The following is a 23,320-nucleotide window of genomic DNA, read 5'->3' on the forward strand; positions in this document are numbered from 1 at the left end:
TTACAAAGTATTACATAGTCTTCACCCTAAGGCCTTTGACACATTTTTGCTGTTTGCAGATGCTTGTGCATGCACGGTGTTTTGTTGCTGTAAATGGGGCATTTCCTTTGCAAATAAAGTTTTATTTTTTCTCTCATTTATGTTTTATTGCTGCAGTATTATTCTCCAGTAGCAGGATACAGTAATGTTCTTTGCTATACTAACAATTCTTACCAATAAAAATTACAAAAATTTGACTGAAAACTAAAGAAATGAAAAATTCCCAGGTTTTTTCCTGGTTTTCTCCTGGATGAAATAATTCCCGGATTTTATTTTGGCTGTAACTGCAGGGGAGGCAGTTTTAATTTGTAATTATAAATTGTGACAATTTTGGTTTTCAGAAGAACATAAAGAAGCTATAGTACTCCATTCAATTAGGAATAATAGATTTTGTGCTAATAATGTTTTTCAAAGAATTATTAAATGAGTCTCTGAAAATGTACTCTCCCTTACTTTTGAGAAAACACACTATATACATTTCTGCACAACAGTCATACCAACAATTAGTGAAGTGAGTAGAATGCTTCAATTTACATATTGATGTAAACTTGAACTGGAAGAAGCAAATTACTGAGCTCCTCAAACAATTATCTTCAGCTACTTTTGCTCCACATATGATTACTAGTCTTGTAACCAAACAAATCAACTTTCTGACATATTTTACGTATTTCCACCCAATAATATCTTACGGAATTATTTTCTGGGATAGCTCATCAGTTATAAAGAAAGTACTGATTGCACGAAAGTGAGCACTCAGGACTAAAAAATAATATGTTCATTAATGTTAGGGTAGACATCCTGTAAACTGATTTGCTGCACATCACAAATGTGGCTGCCAATATTTGCTGCACCAAGTACAGGGTGTATACACAGACAAGGAAAAAAAAATCCCCGATTTCCCGGTTAAAAATACGCTTTCTCCCGAGTGAAAACACACTTTTTCCGTGTTAAGCGACGGTATATTTTCCCTCGTAACTACAAAACTTATCAATCCTTTGAATGGTTATGGTTTTATACACGGGCGTAGAATTTCCCAGCACTTTAGGAAACAAAACTTAGGGAAAAAGACACATTTTGGAAATATCTTTGATGTACAGCAACATGTACACTGTGTATTTTTGTATTACGAAAGTATACATAGGACCACCACCAAACACCGCATGTTACTTTCTGAATCATTGAAATCAAGATTGCGATGCGCTTTTGTAAGCTAGTCTTAGCTCATGTCATGTGATCTCGCCAGCCGATGACAGCAGATATTCAGAGCATAGGACAAGTGATGTAGTCAGCTAACAGCAACATCACTGTTAAGTAGCATGAATACACAAACAGGCAAAGTTAATAGTTTAAATATATACATAGTTCTGTTACAAAAAAAGCAAAGCTTTCACATATAAAATTGGTCTCTAAGGTTAATAAACTGCAAGAAAAGCTAAGCTTCTGCATGTAATGTTGATCTTTTTGTGCGTGTTACACTTTAAGATATATCATACAAATATGCCAGTAAAATTTTTAATAATGACATAAATGATCTTCAGGGTTTGAAATTCTTCTAAATGACTTGTCATCAAAGAGTTGATTTTTAAATCAACGCTCTTTGATTTAAGAAATTCATGGTACATTCTAGCACATAGTTCAACTTACGTAAAAGGTTATTTCCTTTGAAAGTAGCGCATTTCAAACCACCAACTGCAATATTTTCCCGAGACCTGTTAGAAATATGTTCGTTTCAGCAGTTGCCAGAGAGCACAGATAACAGGCGACACCGCGCTTGTGCAGCTACCATGACGTACAACGCCCATATGTAAATACTTGTAAAACATTAGAAGATCATACATTGTCATAAGAGAAACACGGCATCAGAGGATACTGCAAGAACATTGGAATTTCGTGAACCATACTAAAATGTGCACTTTTAAAGTGCATACTCAAAGTGCACATTCGTACGTCCAGATTCCCAATGAAGTAGACCTCGGCCTGATATTAAGCTTTTCAGTGTGATTTTCGGGATGTAAATTTTCTTGGAGCACCAGTTCATTGGAAGAATCCTAAGGAAATGCAATCCGAAAACAAAGGAAGTAGGTTACAGTACGCTTGTTCGCCCACTGCTTGAATACTGCTCAGCAGTGTGGGATCCGTACCAGATAGGATTGATAGAAGAGACAGAGAAGATCCAACGGAGAGCAGTGCGCTTCGTTACAGGATCATTTAGTAATCGCGAAAGCGTTACGGAGATGATAGATAAACTTCAGTGGAAGACTCTGCAGGAGAGACGCTCAGTAGCTCGGTACGGGCTTTTGTTAAAGTTTCGAGAACATACCTTCACTGAAGAGTCAAGCAGTATATTGCTCCCTCCTACGTATATCTTGCGAAGAGACCATGAGGATAAAATCAGAGAGATTAGAGCCCACAAAGAAGCGTACCGACAATCCTTCTTTCCACGAACAATACGAGACTGGAATAGAAGGGAGAACCGATAGAGGTACTCAGGGTACCCTCCGCCACACACCGTCAGGTGGCTTGCGGAGTATGGATGTAGATGTAGATGTATTATACCATGTTTGGTTCTTTATTGTGGCACAATGCCATACGTGCTAGAAGATGAAAACGTGCACTTGAAATGCAGCAAACAGTTGAAACTAGCCAGAACTGTGGAATTAAACATTTCGTCCCAAATACATTGCCTCTGCGGTGAAGGTCAATAAAAGTTAAATTTCTTCAGTAAACAGACAAAAATAACTTCAGTGTTCTGCAAGGCGAGTAATGCTGGACTGTCAGAAAGGTGGAAATAAAATCAAATCTGAAACCAATAATATATTTTAGCCTTTCGTAATTATGTTAATGTATTTTAATTCATTTGACAGCTCCTGGCCACAGATATCCATTTTGTTTTCATTTGACGTGAGAGTAAAAAAAGGGGAAACAGCAAAATCACTAAACGTAAACATGGGTCACGTGGAGACTACCCATAACAACTCAAGACTGCTCTGCGCATCAGCCCCGGATCTACAATATTTGCGAACCGGGTCAATACTAAAAAGAAATCGAGTTTTCAAAAATATGTTCATCTTGTAGTGCATATTTTTCTGAAAAGTCTGAAGCATAAAACGTGTGTTCGAGGAAGTGTAAAACATGTTATTTGGTCTTAAGTGTGTCAAAGTGCAGTGACACGCCTCTTCATACAGTGTTCTTCTGTAGCATGTCACTGTATTTTGCTCTGTGGAACTGAAACGTGTAGATTTTGTAATGGATCAACCACATAATCAGACAGCGATCGGCGTTCATCCGTTCAGCTTTACTCGGCTCAGCTCATATAGCCCCGTCCCCTTTTGTCTGAGGAAAGTTTATTTCTAGAAGCGACGAGGATTCTCCTGACAGACACATCACATACACTATGCACGCATTCAATAATCAACTTATGAGTCTTTCGGAAACCAACTTAAAATGTGTTCAAAAACCTACAAGGATGTGTTTCAAAATCATATGAATAATCGACAGACCAAGTGTGCTGGATGCAAGGCACTTTGTGAAACAAGTTTTTTCCCTCAAGAATATGAAATTGGCGCCATCTTTTCCCAGTAGCATCCAGCTTCTTGCTGCGACTGCTTGCACAGCCAACAGCCACATTCCTGTAGCCAGAAGCGGGAGAATCTACTACTCAAACGCGACTCAACTGCGCACGCGCATGAGACCGCTCGTAACTGCTAAAACGAATGAATTGACTTCACGCTCATCGGAGGCAATTTGTTGTTATGAAGCATTCATTAGTCTTCCTAAAGTCTTTGACACATTTTGCTGTTGGCAGATGCTTGCACGAGCACTGTGTGTCATTGTATTTGGCGCATTTCCTTTGCAATTTGTTATTTTCATTTTTTTTCTGGTTTATGTTTTATTGTTGAAGTATTATTCTGCAGTGCGGGAATACAGTAATATCCTTTGGTAGAGTATCAGTTCTTACCAGTCAAAATTACAAAAATTTACTGAAAAACTAAAACAATGAAAAATTCCTGGAATCCTAAAAAAATTCCCGGGTTTTTCCCGGTTTTCTCCCAGATGAAAAAATTCCCGGGTTTTTCCCGGATCTCCCAGCTGTCCCGGGTCGTATACACCCTGAAGTAGCTTCATTCAAATGATCTATGGGACATGTAACTAACAAGTTACAAACTACTTGGTGCAGCAAATATTGGTAGCCACATTTGCTGTTTTTGTAAGAAGTAAGGTACAGTTAATTATTGACTATTAACAAGCATACAGAGTAAATTCCCAATAGCAAATTTCTCTTCATGTATACTTTGAAGCATTCAATATTGCAGAAAAGTCTTCCTCTATGAAGGAATGTACAGAACACAATGTATTTACATTTATAGGAACTTGGGTTATAAATGGTAAAGATGGCACTTTGTAACAATATTGAAATAGGCATGCACACTCACCAACATTTGGGTCTTTCGCAAGCTCTTCGTAGGATCCATACACAGAAGGTATTTTGTGATGATTTCCAAATATCTGTGCTCTTTCAAACTCCCTGGCAGCTACAGCTACTACTTTGTGCTCATCATGAGACAGTGTGTTCAAGGCAACAACAAAATCATGGCTGATTCTGCCTGCACTTGCAATTCCCCACTTTGTTGCCATCTACAAATGACAATATGTTACATTATAAACTGTGAGTTCCCTAAAAGATACATATAATAGAAGCAAAACTAAGTACTCTTAGCTTGGTGAAATTACAAGAGTAAAACTAAACTGGATAAATCACTAGGATTTTTTTGAGACACTTATCAATAGTGTCTTTTATTACAACATACTTAATTTACTTTTGATTAATTTCAAGGAATTTTACACTAGTATGGCCAAATTTATCGCTCTTCAACCCAATAAGAATTCGTAAAACTTGTTTGTAGTGGATAAGCTTAATCTTTGTTACTGGATGTTTCCCCTCCCTTATCAAATGTGTATCCTGCTGAGGTGAAGGTAGCTTGTGTGCCTCAATGATACAGACAGACGTACCATACATGCAACGACATCAGAGCGGTATCTGTAGAGAGGCCACACAAACGTGTTTCTTGATGAGGGGTTGTGGCCTTTTCAATAGTTGCAGAGGCAACAGTGTAGATGACTGACTGATCTGGCTTTGTAACATTAGCCAACATGACCTTGCTGTGCTGATACTGTGAATGACAAAGCAAGGGGACACTACAGTTGCTACTTTTGTCACGGGCATGTAGCTCTACTTTATGGTTAAATTATAACAACCTCTTAGGTAAACTATTCTGGAGGTAAAAAATTCCCCCATTCAGATCTATGGGCAGGAACTATGTAGGAGGATGTTGTCATCAGGAAAAACAAAACTGGCATTCTATGGTTTGGAGCAGATTAAATGTTAGATCTCTTAAATGGGTACACGGATTAAAGACTTTAAAATGGTATATGGATAGGCTGAAGTTAGATATAGTGCGAATTAGTGAAGGGCAATGGCAGGAAGAACAAGATTTCTTGTCAGCTCAGTACAGGGTTATCAACACACGGGAGGCATCAACCACAGTAGCGGAGTACGTATGGCGTGACATGCACATGGGGCTTTTTTAGGTAAGAGAAACCCTCCCTTGGGATCACAAGTTATTTGCATGATACATTAGCCCCCAATGTCCTCAGAGAATGTTCGTCCGCACAGATCAGAGACAGAAAAGGTTAATATGATTTTAGTAGACTGCAGGAGCATCCAAGGAAAGGTCTCAAATTACTATTACGTATTAAAGATTATAATGCACAGATAGTATCAGAAACAGGAAGTTGGTTGAAACCAGATGTTAAAGACAATGGAACCCTACATTCGGATTGGAATATTTATCGTAAGGATAGTTTAGTCACCAATGGTGGCAGTGTGTTTATTGCAGTAAAGAGTTCGATAAAATCTAGCAAGGTATCAGGGAATCCGATTGTGAATTAATCTGGGTGAAGTATCAAAGATCAGTCAAAAATGATAATCAGATGCCTTTATAGACCACCTGGGTTTAGAGCTCTAGCAGTAGAGCGCTTCAGACAGAACTTGGAGAATATTGTAAAAAAAATTCCTGCTCATGCAGTTGTAATAGGGGGCGACTTCAACTTGTGAGGTATAGATTAGGAGTGTCATGCTATCACAACTAGTGCCACAGACAGGGATTCATGTGGCATTGTTCTGGATGTCTTGTCTAAAAATTACTTTGAGTAGATAGAGAACCAACTCGTGAGGGTAAAATCTTAGACCTCCTGGCAACAAACAGAGCTGAAATTACTGAATCAGTTAACATAGAGGAAGGTATCAGTGATCCAAGGCTGTGATAGCATCTATGACAATCGGTCTTACAAAGAAAGGTAGGAAGATAATTTTGCTTAGCAAGAGTGACAGGGTACAAATTTCAGAGTATCTGAGCAGTCAGCATCAAATATTTGTGATGAGGATGAAGAAGTGGAGAACAAATAGAAAAAATTCAAAGGCATTGTGAAATATACTGTTGGCAAGTGTGTTCCAAGTAAGGTCTTAAGGGATGGGAAAGACCCATTGTGGTTTAATAGCTGTGTTATGAAACTAATATTCTGACGGAATGTTATCTATCCCTTCTGCCTTATTTGATCATAAGTCCTCCAGAGCTCTTTTAAATTCTGATTCTAATACTAGATCCCCTATCTCTTCTAAATCGACTCCTGTTTCTTCTTCTGTCACATCAGACAAATATTCCTCCTCATAGAGGTTTTCAGTGTATTCTTTCCAACTATCTGCTCTCTCCTCTGCATTTAACAGTGGAGTTCTCGTTGCACTCTTAAAGTTATCACACCTGCTTTTAATGTCACCGAAGTTTGTTTTGACTTTCCTATATGCTGAGTTTGTCCTTCTGACAATCATTTCTTTTTCGATGTCTTCACATTTTTCCTGCAGCCATTTCATCTTAGCTTCCATGCACTTCCTATTTATTTCATTTCTCAGTGACTAGTATTTCTGTATTCCTGAGTTTCCCGGAACATTTTTGTACTTCCACCTTTCATCGATCAATTGATGTATTTCTTCTGTTACCCCATGGTTTCTTCACTGTTACCTTCTTTGTACTTATGTTTTCCTTGCCAACTTCTGTGATGGCCCTGTTTAGAGATGTCCACTCCTCTTCAACTGTACTGCCTACTGAGCTATTCCTTATTGCTGTTATCTATAGCCTTAGAGAACTTCAACTGTATCTCGTCATTCCTTAGTACTTCCATATCCCACTTCTTTGTGTATTGATTCTTCCTGACTGTCTTAAATTTCAGCCTACTCTTCATCACTATTACATTGTGATCTGAATCTACATATGCTCCTGGGTACACCCTACAATCTAGTATCTGATTTAGGAATGTCTGTCTGACCTAAAAACAAATGTAAAGCTGCCTGGAACATAGTCAAAAGTGAGATAAACATGGGGAAAGAAGAAATCATTAACCCAATTACTTGCAACACTCTCAACAAACACTTCATAAATTCAGTAAATGCCCATGTACCAAAAAGTGATGACTGAACTGATGCAGAAGTTTTTCTTTCACAATCACAGAATAAAAGGGGGAAATTTTTAACTGGAGTAGAATAACTGCTACAGATATAAATAAATCTGTAAACAAGTTGAACAACTCTAGAACAGAAGACTGCTATGGATTCAGTAACTTTGTAAGAAAGGAAATTAGAACTCCTCTACTCTACCTTGCAAATAAAATCCTTGATGGTGGCATTTTCCCTGATTGCCTTAAAATTACGGTTACACTCCACATATACAAAAAGGGTGATAGAGAAATGCCAGATAACAATAGACCAATATCAGTTGTCCCTACACTGGCCAAAATCATAGAGAGCTGCTCACAAACACAGATTTACATGTATTTTGAGAGCAATAAATTACTTAGTGACAGCCAGTTTGGATTTGGAACTAATCAGTCGACCATAAAAGCTATTGAAAGCCTGATAACTGAAATCCACAACGCTTTTGAAAGGAAACTGACCACCTGTGCAACACTCATAGACTTAAGCAAAGCATTTGATTCAGTATCACATGAGATAATTATTAAAAGAAAATAGACTATTATGGTATTGCAGACAAACCACTTAACTTGATTAAGTCGTACCTAAACAACAGTGTATGTGAACAATGCAAGGTCAGATCTAATGAAAATTAAAAGAGGAATTCCACAGGGCTCTGTTCTTGGACCCATCCTCTTTATTATCTATGTTAATGATTTCTCAAACTACACAGCCTGCAAAAATGTTTTATATGCTGATTATATGACCATGATCTCCAAAGGTGGTAAACAAAAATAATGATCTTTTTGAAAAATGTAGGGTGTGATGTATTGCTAACCAGTTCTGTATAAACAACACCAAAACATAATAAATTTATTTTAATCTGAAGGTACAGAAAACAGAGAATCACCGTATCAAACTACTGGGACTAAGAATAGACCAAAAACTCTCAAGGGATGACCATATACGCCAGCTGACAGGCAAACTTGCACACACAATATTCCTTCCATATAAATTAAGATATTCTGTCTGTAAAAGTTTATTGCTGCATTGCTACTATGCATTCTTTCAGTCACAGCTACAATACAGGATTCTATTATGGGGTAATTCACCAGGCACTAACTGTGTATTCAAATGGCAAAAACAAGCCATTAGATGTATACAAGGATTGGGTCCAACAGAAACGTCTAAGGAGCACTTCAGCATATTACACATAATGATACTCCCAAGTCTCTATATGTATAACTGCTTAATATACGTAAAACAAAATGTACAACAATTTACACAGAGAATGAATTTACATTTGCACAGCAATCTAAACAACTGCATGCTTGATATACAGCATTCTAGGCTGTCATTGACACACAACAGTCACAAACACCTAAGTCTAAAGTTATATAATAAACTGCCACAATCCGTCAAAACCCTAACCCTTTTTAAATTTAAGCATACTACTCAACTGAAGAATATCTTGGAAGTAATTTGGAAGGAATGTATAAACAAAGAGATAATATAACTACCATTAACTAAACACGTAAAACCGTATAATTAATTCTTGAACGTAAACTGTATAATGATTATTGCTGAAATTGTCTGATTAGTAAGAAGTTTATGTATTTATAAGTATTTATGTATATGTAAAATGATGATATGAGTAAATGTACAAATTACTACCAACTAAAAAGATGTATGTACATGAATGTATAATGTAAAAATTAGTAACAACTATACTTTTATAAAATACGTAAAATGTATTTTGACGCAGCCAATTGTGTGGCAAACATGCTGAACAGCTAATAAACAAACATATGAAACATGATGTAATCTAACTGAAATCTTCCCATATCACCCGGTCTTTTCCACGTATACCTCCTCCTCTTTTGATTTCTGAACAGAGTATTTGCTATTACTAGTTGAAATTTGTTACAAAACTCAATTAGTCTTTCTCCTCTCTCATTCCTTGTCCCAAACCCATATTCTCCTGTAACCTTTTCTTCTACTCCTTCCCCTACAACTGCATTCCAGTCCCCCATGACTATTAGATTTTCATCCCCCTTTACATACTGTATTACCCTTTCAATAACCTATTGCACTTTCTCTATCTCTTCATCTTCAGCTTGTGACATTGGCATGTATACTTGACTATCGTTGTCAGTGTTGGTTTGCTGTCGATTCTGATAAAAACAACCCGGTCACTGAACTGTTCACAGTAATACACTTTCTGCCCTACCTTCCGGTTCATAACAAATCCTACTCCCGTTATACCATTTTCTGCTTCTGTTGATATTACCCTATACTCACCTGACCAGAAATCCTTGTCTTCTTTCCACTTCACTTCACTGACCCCTGCTATAGCTAGACTGAGACTTTGCATTTCCCTTTTCAGATTTTCTAGTTTCCCTACCACGTTCAAGCTTTTGACATTCCACACCCCGACTTGTAGAATGTTATCCTTTTGCTCGCTATTCAATCTTTTTCTCATGGTAAATTCCCACTTCGCAGCCTCCTCCCGGTGATCCGAATGGGGGACTACTCCGGAATCTTTTGCCAATGGAGAGATCATCATGACACTTCAATTACAGGCCACATGTCCTGTGAATACGTGTTATATGTCCTCAATGCAATGGTTTCCATTGCCTTCTGCACCCTCATGCTGTTGATCATTGCTGATTCTTCCACCTTTAGGGGCAGTTTCCCACCCCAAGGTTAAGAGTGTGCCCTGATCCTGTGTCCACTCCTCCACACTCTTTGACAAGGCAGCTGCCAGAATGAGGGTGACTTCTTATGCCGGAAGTCTTCCACTGTGAATACTGATTATTAATCAAAATTTAAGCAGCGGCAGGATTTGAACCCAGGACTGAAGACATTTTGATTACGAATGAAAGACGCCAACCCTAGACCACAGGGTCTTACAGTGACCATACTGGCCCAAAATGGAAGATCGGAGACAGGAGGCCAAAATACTGAATTTCGTCCTCCGAAACTGTTTCGACACAGAAGATCGTAACACTGTCCCTCCTCTCAATAGTGGTATGAAAGTCGAAAGGGCAGATATTGAGATAGCTGATTGCAGAATAGAAAAACAACTACAATTGCTTAGTAGTGGAAAGGTGTCAGGACCAGATGAGATACTTGTAAGATTCTATAAAGATTATGCGAAAGGAGAAGGTGTAGAGTTCAGAAAAGTCACGAAGAACCCTGGGTCAGGGGAGACTTACAGTCCGTAAGTCTCTTCTGACCCGGGATTCTGGGTATCTTTTCCGAACTCTACCTCTTTTCCTAAACCTCTCCAGTTTCTTTCCCTTCACCCCTCTTTCTTCCCCTTCAACCCTTCTTCTGGAAGAAGGAGCCAATGGCTCCAAAAACTTGCACAAGCAAAGCCTGCGTGTGTTTTCCTGCCACTGCTTGGTGAGTAGATTTTTTAATCTATCCAACTTATACATTATACCAGTCAATGGATATACCAAATAAGAAGTGTCAGATCAGGTGATCATGGTGGCTGTGGAACTGGTTGACCTGTATCAACAGGTGAACCAGTTCCACAGCCACCATGGTTGTCTGATCTGACACTCCTTATTTTCTGTGGTGCAGTATGAAGAGTATGGAGTATGGTACACATATAACATCAACAGAAGGGTCATTCCATGTAAACGAGGAATCATTATCAAAAAATTAATTTTTCTGTGGAAATATTTTCCCCTGTTACATATGTAGGTTGGGCATTGAATTTTGTTGGCAAGATTGATTTTTCCCTCCAAAACCTACTATTTACTTGTGGGAGCCATTGTTTTGAAGGCTATATTGTTGAGTTTGTTCATGCAGAAGATTTGATCAATTTCAAGGAAAGAAAAAAATCATGAAATTTGTAATAATTCTTTATGGTTTATGTATCACTTTAAAGTGCATAACTTCTTCTTTTTGGTATATTTTTTAGAAGCAAACAATTTATGCATGATAAATACAAAAACATTTATATAACCTAACCCAAAAGTGTAACATGAGTTACCAAATGCCAATTTTTTTTAACTATTTTCACAAAATACATTAAAGTGCAGAAACTTATATGCCATGCTGTCCTTCACATAAGTGTACCCGATAATTTGGTGTCTCAAATAAATTTCCTCCTGGAAGCCTTCTCCTGGTATAGGATATTTAATTCACGTAATGTGAGTTACCTTTATTTATGTAACATTAGTTACCATAATGTTTGTAGGATTAATTATAATTTTGAGCAGTCAGATTGGTTCTCAATTACAAACAACACAACTAACAATATATTTCAACATATTTAATGTATATTTATCTCCAAATCCCATAGGGAATAGCTATTTCTACTTTACAACAATTTGCAATTTTTGCAGAATGCCTGTAAGTGCAGTTGAAAAGATGAGAAGAATTTTTGCAGAATGCCTGTAAGTGCAGCTGAAAAGATGAGAAGAAGAAGGCCGAAATTGAAAGATGAAGGCCGAAATTGAAAGATGAAGGCCGAAATTGAAAGATGAAGGCCGAAATTGAAAGATGAAGGCCGAAATTGAAAGATGAAGGCCGAAATTGAAAGATGAAGGCCGAAATTGAAAGATGAAGGCAGATATGAAGAGTGTAAAATCAAACACAAGGAAACTATGAAAAAATTCAGGAAAAAGAAGCAGGAACAGGAAAAATGTTTGAGTAAAAGAGAACAAGAAAGGACTGCTGCAGACAGGAAACGGAATATTAAAGAAAGAGTTGCCAAGTACAGGAAGCAGCTAAAGGAAGCATCTTCAGCTACACCAAGTAGTTCTGCCTCTTCACCATATAAAAATAGGTCTCCATTGGGAAAAGCCATATCGAAAGAGAAACGTGTACTTCCAGCATCACCCACAAAACAAAAATGTGTTATTAGAAGGTTGTATCATACATTTGTTGAACCTTTAGAATTAGAAGGTATCTCTAAACAAAAAATAAGTGATGAAATACTAAGTGCAGTGAGCAAGTCCTATGAAAGGGATGACATTAGCAGACAGGCCCCTGGACGCAAAGATGTTGTGACTGTAAAAGATGAGAAAGGTAAGAGTAACTTGCAAGTACGACACTTGATGTTTCCTTTGAAAGAAACCCATGCAATGTTTTGTAAAGAAAATGGCAAAGTGGTTGGTAAAAGTAAATTCGCAGAATTCGTACCCAAACATGTCATGCTTGCCAATAAACTTCCACACAATGTGTGTGTAATAACACTGTTCACGTTTACGTAGCACTTTACTTAGCATAGACCGGGACTGTGTCCTAGGCATGGCCGATGTTAACTGACTGGGCACGGCCCGTGCTGCCTGATGTGCCGATGTGCGCCTCCCGCGATCTTTCTGGTGGCTACTGCAGTGTGTCTCTGCAGATATCACGAGAATTTCATCTGTCCTGTTAACTCTCTTCATAGCATAGTACCTCAAATACCTAAGTACACCAGTAACTGGCCAGAATTTTGTGTGTGTGCAGAGCCTACAGCCAATTGTTGGTTGGGAAATTGCATGAAATGTAAAGATTTATTAGCAGCTAAACTTCTTGATTTATGTACTGGTGTACAAGAGTATGGCCTGAAGTGGTATGTGTGGCAGGAGAGTGATGGCAGAATTTTGAAAGTAGAGGAAGAAGGTCAATTACAGAATCTTATTGATCATATTCTTACATGGGACCTAAATTTTTAGAGCACTGCTACTTTAAGAGAGAACAATCAAAGAACTATCAGAGTGATAAGGAATCACTGCCTTCTGCAATGCTAACTGCCATGATGCAAATCGATATTTCTGAAAATTTTACATGTGCAAGTCAAGATGACATTCAAAGTGCACATCGGCAGCAGAATCAAATTAGTATTTTTACTGCCATGATTTGGCATTCAGGTACTTCTGACCCCTATGTGTTGGTAGCTGATAATCTGAATCACACAAAGAACACTGTCATTACCTATGTTGATAGACTTCTTGAAGAACTACCAGAACATATTAGGTAAGTTACAATCTGGTCAGATGATCCTGCTTCCCAGTTTAAAAACAGATATATTGCAGAGACTATAAAAGTTCCTCCCCCCCCCCCCCCCCCAATGGACCTTGCCATTGGTGGGGAGGCTTGCATGCCTCAACGATACAGATAGCCGTACCGTAGATGCAACTACAATGTAGGGGTATCTGTTGAGAGGCCAGACAAACGTGTGGTTCCTAAAGAGGGGCAGCAGCCTTTTCAGTAGCTGCAGGGGCAACAGTCTGGATGATTGGCTGATCTGGCCTTGTAACACTAACCAAAACAGCCTTGCTGTTGTGGTACTGCGAAAGGCTGAAAGCAAGGGGAAACTACAGCCGTAATTTTTCCAAAGGGCATCCAGCTTTGCTGTATGATTAAATGATGATGGCATCCTCTTGGGTAAAATATTCCGGAGGTAAAATAGTCCCCCATTCTGATCTCCGGGCGGGGACTACTCAAGAGGACGTCATCATCAGGAGAAAGAAAACTGGCATTCTACGGATTGGAGTGTGGAATGTCAGATCCCTTAATTGGGCAGGTACGTTAGAAAATTTAAAATGGGAAATGGATAGGTTAAAGTTAGATATAGTGGGAATTAGTGAAGTTTGGTGGCAGGAGGAACAAGACTTTTGGTCAGGTGAACACAGGGTTCTAAACACAAAATCAAATAGGGGTAATGCAGGAGTAGGTTTAATAATGAAAAAAAGAAATAGGAGTGCAGGTAAGCTACTACAAACAGCATAGTGAACACATTATTGTGGCCAAGATAGACACGAAGCCCGTGCCTACGACAGTAGTACAAGTTTATATGCCAACTAGCTCTGCAGATGATGAAGAAATTGATGAAATGTATGATGAGATAAAAGAAATTATTCAGGTAGTGAAGAGGACGAAAATTTAATAGTCATGGGTGACTGGAATTCAAAAGTAGGAAAAGGAAGAGAAGGAAACGTAGTACATGAATATGGAGTAGGGCTAAGAAATGAAAGAGGAAGCCGCCTGATAGAATTTTGCACAGAGCATAACTTAATCATAGCTAACACTTGGTTCAAGAATCATGTAAGAAGGTTGTATACATGGAAGAACCCTGGAGATACTAGGAGGTTTCAGATAGATTATATAATGGTAAGACAGAGATTTAGGAACCAGGTTTTAAATTGTAAGACATTTCCAGGGGCAGATGTGGACTCTGACCACAATCTATTGGTTATGAGCTGTAGATTAAAACTGAAGGAACTGCAAAAAGGTGGGAATTTAACGAGATGGGGCCTGGATAAACTGACTAAATCAGAGGTTGTACAGAGTTTCAGGGAGAGCATAAGGGAACAATTGACAGGAATGGGGGGCAGAAATACAGTACAAGAAGAATGGGTAGCTCTGAGGGATGAAGTAGTAAAGGCAGCAGAGGATCAAGTAGGTAAAAAGACGAGGGTTGGTAGAAATCCTTGTGTAACAGAAGAGATACTGAATTTAATTGATGAAATGAGAAAATACAAAAATGCAGTGAATGAAGTAGGCAAAAAGGAATACAAACATCCCAAAAATGAGATCGACAGGAAGTGCAAAATGGCTAAGCAGGGATGGCTAGAGGACAATGTAAGGATGTAGAGGCTTATCTCATGAGGGGTAAGATAGATACTGCCTACAGAAAATTTAAAGAGACCTTTGGAGAAAAGAGAACCACTTGCAGGAATATCGAGAGTTCAGATGGAAACCCAGTTCTAAGCAAAGAAGGGAAAGCAGAAAGATGGAAGGAGTATATAGAGGGTCTATACAGGGGCAATGTTCTTGAGGACAATATTATGGAAATGGAAGAGGATGTAGATGAAGATGAAATGGGAGATATGATACTGCATGAAGAGTTTGACAGAGCACTGAAAGACCTAAGTCGAAACAAGGCCCCGGGAGTAGACAACATTCCATTAGGACTACTGACGGCCTTGGGAGAGCCAGTCCTGACAAAACTCTACCATCTGGTGAGCAAGATGTAAGAGACAGGCGAAATTCCCTCAGACTTCAAGAAGAATATAATAATTCCAATCCCAAAGAAAGCAAGTGTTGATAGATGTGAAAATTACCAAACTATCAGTTTAATAAGTCACGGCTGCAAAATACTTTCGCGAATTCTTTACAGCCGAATGGAGAAACTAGTAGAAGCTGACCTCGGGGAAGATCAGTTTGGATTCTGTAGAAATGTTGGAACACGTGAGCCAATACTGACCCTACGACTTTTCTTAGAAGAAAGATTAAGGAAAGGCAAACCTACGTTTCTAGCATTTGTAGACTTAGAGAAAGCTTTTGACAATGTTGACTGGAATACTCTCTTTCAAATTCTGAAGGTGGCAGGGGTAAAATACAGGGAGCGAAAGACTATTTACAATTTGTACAGAAAGCAGACGGCAGTTATAAAGAGTCGAGGAACATGAAAGGGAAGCAGTGGTTGGGAAGGGAGTGAGACAGGGTTGTAGCCTCTCCCCAATGCTATTCAATCTGTATATTGAGCAAGCAGTAAAGGAAACAAAAGAAAAGTTCGAAGGAGGCATTAAAATCCATGGAGAAGAAATAAAAACTTTGAGGTTCGCCGATGACATTGCAATACTGTCAGAGACAGCAAAGACTTGGAAGAGCAGTTGAATGGAATCGACAGTGTCTTGAAAGGAGGGTATAAGATGAACATCAACAAGAGCAAAAAGAGGATAATGGAATGTAGTCCAATTAAGACGGGTGGTGATGCAGGAATTAGATTAGGAAATGAGACACTTAAAGTAGTAAATGAGTTTTGCTATTCGGGGAGCAAAATAACTGATGATGGTTGAAGTAGAGAGGATATAAAATGTAGACTGGCAATGGCAAGGAAAGCGTTTCTGAAGAAGAGAAATTTGTTAACATCGAGTATAGATTTAAGTGTCAGGAAGTCTTTTCTGAAAGTATTTGTATGGAGTGTAGCCATGTATGGAAGTGAAACATGGACAATAAATAGTTTAGACAAGAAGAGAATAGAAGCTTTCGAAATGTGCTGCTACAGGAGAATTCTGAAGATTAGATGGGTAGATCACAAACCCATTTTTTATTAGATATTCGTGTATTATGTAAAGAAATATGAATGTTTTAGGTGGACCACTTTTTTCACTTTGTGATAGATGGCGCTGTAATAGTCACAAACGTATAAGTACGTGGTATCACGTAACATTCCGCCACTGGGGATGGTATTTGCTTCGTGATACATTATCCGTGTTAAAATGGACTGTTTACCAATTGCAGAAAAGATCAATATCATGTTGATGTATGGCTATTGTGATCAGAATGCCCAACGGGCATGCTATGTATGCTGCTCGGTATCCTGGACGACATCATCGAAGTGTCCGGACCGTTCGCCAGATATTTATGTTATTTAAGGAAACAGAAAATGTTCAGCCACATTTGAAACGTCAACGACGACCTGCAACAAATGATGATGCCCAAGTAGGTGTTTTAGCTGCTGTCGAGGCTAATCCGCACATGAGCAGCAGACAAATTGTGCCAGAATTGGGAATCTAAAAAACGTCGGTGTTGAGAATGCTACATCAACATCGATTGCACCCGTACCATACTTATATGCACCAGGAATTGCATGCCGACGACTTTGAACTTCGTGTACAGTTTTGCCACTGGGCACACGAGAAATTATGGGACGATGACATATTTTTTGCATGCATGCACGAAGCGTTATTCACCAACAATGGTAACGAAAACTGGCATAATATGCACTATTGGGCAACGGAAAATCCACGATGGCTGTGACAAGTGGAACATCAGCAACATTGGCGGATTAATGTATGGATGCGGCATTATGGGAGGAAGGACAATTGGCCCCCATTTCATCGATGGCTATCTAAATGGTGCAATGTATGCTGATTTCCTACGTAATGTTCTACTGATGTTATGGATTTCTTTCTGTGGGGAAAGTTGAAGGATATTTGCTATTGTGATCCACCCACAACGCCTGACAACATGCGTCAGTGCATTGTCAATGCATGTGCGAACATTATGGAAGGCGAACTACTCGCTGATGAGAGGAATGTCGTTACACTTATTGCCAAATACATTGAGGTTGACGGACATAATTCTGAGCATTTATTGCATTAATGTGGTATTTACAGGTAATCACGTTGTAACAGCATGCATTCTCAGAAATGATAAGTTCACAAAGATACATGTATTACATTGGAACAACCGAAATAAAATGTTCAAACGTATCTATATTCTGTATTTTAATTTAAAAAACCTACCTGTTACCAACTGTTCGTCTAAAATCTTGAGCCATATGTCTGTGACTATTACAGTGCCACCGAGCGAGGTGGCGCAGTGGTAGCACACTGGACTCGCATTCGGGAGGACGACGGTTCAATCCCGTCTCCAGCCATCCTGATTTAGGTTTCCCGTGATTTCCCTAAATGGTTTCAGGCAAATGACAGGATGGTTCCTTTAAAAAGGGCACGGCCGATTTCCTTCCCAATCCTTCCCTAACCCGAGCTTGCGCTTCGTCTCTAATGACCTCGTTGTCGACGGGACATTAAACACTAACCTAACCTAACTAATCATTACAGCGCCATCTATCACAAAGCTAAAAAAATGGTCCAACTAAAACATTAATATTTCTTTACGTACTACACGAATATGTAATAAAAAATGGGGGTTCCTATTTAAAAAAACACAGCTGATATCCGTTTGACGTATGGCAGTGCCATCTAGTGTGCCAACCATAGCGCCATCTGGTTTCCCCCTTCAAGCTAGACAAGTTTTGTTCTTTGTGGTTTTTTGTTTGATGCTTATTTCGTGAGATATTCGGCTTGGTCATGATCAATGGAGCACCCTGTATGTCAATGCGTAGATATGCTTGTTCTTAAACTGTATATATTCACATCATGTGACAGAAAAGTCATGTTGTGGTTGGATGACTAGATCATGGGTCCTTCGCTCATTTGTGACTGGCTGAATAGACCATGTCACCTGTACTCACTGTGAATGGCTGACAGAAACAAATCGAGCAGCAACCATCCTGATTTCAATCCTTACAAAGTTAGTATGTTGAGTCTGGTGGCTGTCAAATTTATGCTAGTAAGTTATGAGATTATGCAGTTCCAGTGTACTGCATTAAAGATCTCTCCAAAATGCGTAATTTTGGGTATGGTATGTTGTGCTAATGTGGAAGAAAGTGGAGTTACAGTATATAAAAACTTAACCAGAAGCAGCTGTATGAATATCAACAGCTCTGGTGGCAGACCAGTACTAAGCAAGGAAGATATAAAAGCTGAAAGGTGGAAGAAATATGTAGTAGGGGAAACAAATATGGGACAATATTATAAAAAAGAGGGGAGGAAGGAGGTGAAGATGAGATGGGAAATGTGATACTGTGAAAATCTAAGAGGGAATTGAAAGACTTAGGTGGAAGCAAGGACCTTGTAGTAGATGACATTCCTTTTTAATCAAAGAGAGACTTGGGAGAGCCAGTCATAACAGCACTATTCCACTTTGTGTGCATGATATAAGAGACAGGGGGCATACCTTCAGACTTCATGAATGTAAAAATTCCAGTTCCAAAGAAGGTACTTGCTACCAGGTTTGAATACTATTGAACCATCAACTTAACAAATCATGGCTGCAAAATACTGACACAAATTATTTACAGAAGAACAGAAAAACTGGTAGAAGCAGACCTTGGGGAAGATCAGTTTGGGCTCCCGAGATATGTAGAAAAACATGAGACAATACTGACATACTGTCTTATCTGAGAAGATTGGTAGAAGAAAGGTAAACCTTTGTAGCATTTGTAGATTTAGAGAAAGTTTTTGACGATACTGACTGGACTACACGCTGAAATTTTTAAGGTAGCACGGATAAAACACAGGGAGCAAATATTTATTTACGTCTTGTACATTACACAGACTGCCATTACCAAAGTCCATCAACATGAAAGGAAAGTAGTAACTGAGAAAGGAGTGGGACAGTATTGTATCCCAAATGTTATTCAATCTGAATATTTAACAAGCAGTAAAGGGAACCATGGAGAAATTTAGAAAGGGAATTGAAGTTCAGGAGGAAGAAATAAACACTTTGATGTTGATATTGTAATTGTCAGAGATGGCAAAGGAATTGGAAGAGCAGTTGAATAGAATGGAAAGAGAATATAAGATGAACATCAACAAATGTTAAACAAGAGTAATGGAACATAGCCAAGTTAAATTAGGTGTTGTTGAGGGAATTAGACACACACAGTATCAGAAGGTTGCTATTTGGGCCCCAACATAAGTGATGTGGGCCAAAGTAAAGAGGATGTAAATTACAGTCAGGAAAAAGCAACAAAAACATTTCTAAAAAAGAAAAATTTGTGAACAGTCAATATAAATTTAAGTGTTAGAAAGTTGCCTTGTACATGACAAACATGGACAGTAAGCTGTTCAAACAAGAAGAGAATATAAGCTTTTGAAATGTGGTGCTGTAAATGCTGAAGATTAGATGGGTAGATTGAACAACTAAAGAGATGGTTCTGAATGAAACTGGGAGAAAAAAAGAAATTTATGGCACAAACTGACTAATCAAGGCATCAAGGAATGGCCACTTTGGGAATTGAAGGATGTGTGGTTGATAAAAATTTTAGAGCATGACCTGGTCACGAATATCGTAAGGAGGCTCAAATGGATGTAGACTGCAGCAGTAATTCAGGTTTTCACAAGATAAATTAGAGTGGGGATCTACATAAAACCTAAGTTGAAAACATGGTGAAAAGCACAAATTAATACTACAAAACACACACAATACCGTGTTTTTTTATTCATAAATGAGAAACTGATCTACCAAGAATCAAGGGACCCATACCTCGGGTGGAGGGGGAGGGGGGGAGCAGTGCTTGCCGTCCCCCCCCCCCCCCCCCACAGCTCACAGACACAGGAAAAAATATAGTGTAGTTAAGTGTTTTTCAAGAAAATGATTTAGAAGTTGGTGTTAGGTATGTCTTTAACTGAGTTGTAACTTTCAGTTTTTCTTATGTCTACCTATGAGAAGCCATTCACCTTTCAAAATATTAATACTACCTACAGGTAGAGCCCACCCCCCTCCCTGCCACCCTCTAAAAACTATCATATGGGCACCCTTACCAAGAAGAGATGGAAGAATTATTTAACATAATATAGAAAGTTTCCAACGAAGTATGTGCCACAAATAGTGTTCATTCTACAAAAAAGTTTGATAATTACAAAGTATGAGCATCTAAAAATTAAAAATATCTGCACAATTTATAATTACACTAAATTTCTTTAGGTACTGGTAATTAATTCAATGCCCATCTAAACAAATGGAAAAATATTCCAAGTAAATAATTTGGTAGCAAATTCTATGCATCCACTGACATAAAATCTTATTTTCAAAAGGCAAACTTTATCGGTATGTGTATAACTGTTCTATTTACGTTAACCAACTAATATGTTTTAGAAAATTCTAATACATATCAGTTGACAGTGGGCAAAGATTCCCATTTGATGTTATAATTGTTCCACAATTTTTGATTCTGTGTCAGGGATATTCTTACTCAGGATGACACATTTAAGAGTGTTATTATTTTTGAACTGTAACATCTTGTAATGTCATGTTTCATAGGGCAGTAGGCCTACAGTGAATGTGTTGAGAACAAGTATCTGGCCACACATTTTTTCTGAAAGGCACCTGTGAGTGCACACACTTATTTTATCTCATGAAACTATTCTCAGACATGGCAGTAAGACAGATGAACAGATAGTTAAACAGACACTTCTTGTCCAACTTTAGTAACAGTGTCAGTTTTCTATTCAATAACATGGAATGGGGATTCATGTGTGTTGGGGATTAACATGCGTTGAAGATCCACTAGTATTGTCCACATATATAAAGAAATTATGAAATTTATTATTGTTTACTAAGTACATGTACGTTACAGTTACATTATAACACTAGATAAAAACAAAAATATAGCCGGTGCTAATGTATCAGTGGAACTTTGACCAATCATGGAACAACGGTTCACGTAGTCAACAATACTGATAACCAACTATAAATTTTTGTGTGTCAGCAGTGATAGTAAAATATGCTACAAGTCTGGAAAACGAAGTCGACCACCATTGTCCTAATTTATGGATTCCGACACCACAGTTCTGAACCCAAGAGTGTAACACCAGAAAGATTAATTTCCATTAGAGTACATTTCAGCCGTAGGTTTTTCTTCGCAAGTATGCATTCAACTAACATGATTACTACAAATCTAACTTCGCATATAACATGCAATATTTCGGAATACGCTATTATGGACCAGCACTTTCTTGCGTTGACCCCCTCAGACATCAAAACGGAATGAGATGAATTTACTCCTAGTAAAACACGATAATCACTGCTGAAAATCACTCGGCCTACACGTCGAGCACATGAAATACGAAAAACTAACAAGGGCAATATAATTGGTTTTAGGTTAATTTTGCGTTTCTTTAAGCTGGCAGCAAGGTGTGTGAAGAACAAAATGACGTTAGTACTCACGGACAGCTGTACGAATATACTATGGAAGCACGTTACAACAAACCTACATAATGCAACTAGCCTATAGTGAAATCCGATGAACTTAATTTTTTTCTAGTCGCAGCTAGATGTTTGTAGCGAGAGGGTGTCTTAAATTCAAACAATGTACGGCTAACCTGCATGTAGGCATACCATACAATAATTCATTTTTCACGGTAATAGAAATTCTTAAATTCATAACAGATGGGCTAAATCGCTCATACATTAAATGAATATCATATAGCTGTTTCAAACCTTACATGCGACTACAGCTTAACACTTCTTTTTTGCGACAAACAACAACTACCAACACAGCATGAGAATTGTTTGCAAAATTAACAAATTCTGAGAATCGAATATTACTGTCAGTTTAAAGGTTATGTAATTATGTCGATAAAACTGTAGTCCCTAATTTCGGACACATGGAAATTAGATCTCCCATGAGCTGGTATTACTCAAACCCAGCACATTTACCACTGCTGAAAATGCTTTCCTCTACCAGCACTTGGGCATGTCATAAAGCAACAGCTAAAATATTTCTGCAGTTAATATTTAACTGCAACGCAGTTGTTACATCAATTCGTTGTCTATGGTTGGCGTCACTGTTGCAGCTAATCGATCTTAAAAACCAAACATCGACATAATTCGAAGAATGGTACGCGGTATATATGAAACTGATTATGAACCGTACATACAAGTAGCGAGTATTTTAATTATTTCAAAAAGTAGAAGACGATAGAAACCAACTTAAAAGGATGTCTGAAACTTCTAGGAATACTGAGAAGTAGAATTTTGAGACGTACAATATTAATTATATTGATTTTGAAATTGTAGTGAAAGATATAAAATAACATGCCAATTACATGTTTTTATGTTTTCCGAAATGCTGTAGGATATCTTAAGTCCATATATATTAGATCATCTCTAATTCCAAGAGTGTCCTTCAGAAAAAGAGAAATTCGTTGATATCGAATATAAATTTAAGTATTAGGAGGTCTTTTTCCGAAGGTATTTGCCTATCATGTAGCTGTGTACAGAAGTGAAAAGCGGACAATAAACAGTTCAAATAAACTAAAACAGAAACTTTTGAAATTTGGTGCAACAGATAATCGCTGATCGTTGGACGGGGAGACCAGATAACTAAGAGGTGTTTAATTTTATTGCAGAGAATAGAAATTTATGACAGGACTAAAAGGTGAACAGTAAATCTGC

The 23,320-nt window shown here is 38.2% G+C and overlaps 1 protein-coding gene across 6 annotated transcripts in view; it reads right to left on the reverse strand.

The window, feature by feature from the left end:
* LOC126094782 (trans-1,2-dihydrobenzene-1,2-diol dehydrogenase-like) overlaps positions 1-22,689 on the reverse strand; it is an 86,454-nt gene extending 63,765 nt beyond the window's left edge. Inside the window, exons 1-2 of one of the 6 annotated variants that reach the window (XM_049909344.1) lie at positions 22,583-22,689; positions 4,473-4,674 (exon numbers count right to left, since the gene is read on the reverse strand). In XM_049909344.1, coding sequence (XP_049765301.1) covers positions 4,473-4,674 — 202 coding nt within the window. In that variant the 5' untranslated portion in view covers positions 22,583-22,689. The other 5 variants (XM_049909339.1, XM_049909338.1, XM_049909342.1 and 2 more) reach the window with 5 other exon arrangements.
* Positions 22,690-23,320: the final 631 nt, after the last annotated feature.

This window comes from Schistocerca cancellata, chromosome 8 (assembly GCF_023864275.1).
Source record: "Schistocerca cancellata isolate TAMUIC-IGC-003103 chromosome 8, iqSchCanc2.1, whole genome shotgun sequence".
Classification (NCBI taxonomy): Eukaryota; Metazoa; Arthropoda; class Insecta; order Orthoptera; family Acrididae; genus Schistocerca; species Schistocerca cancellata.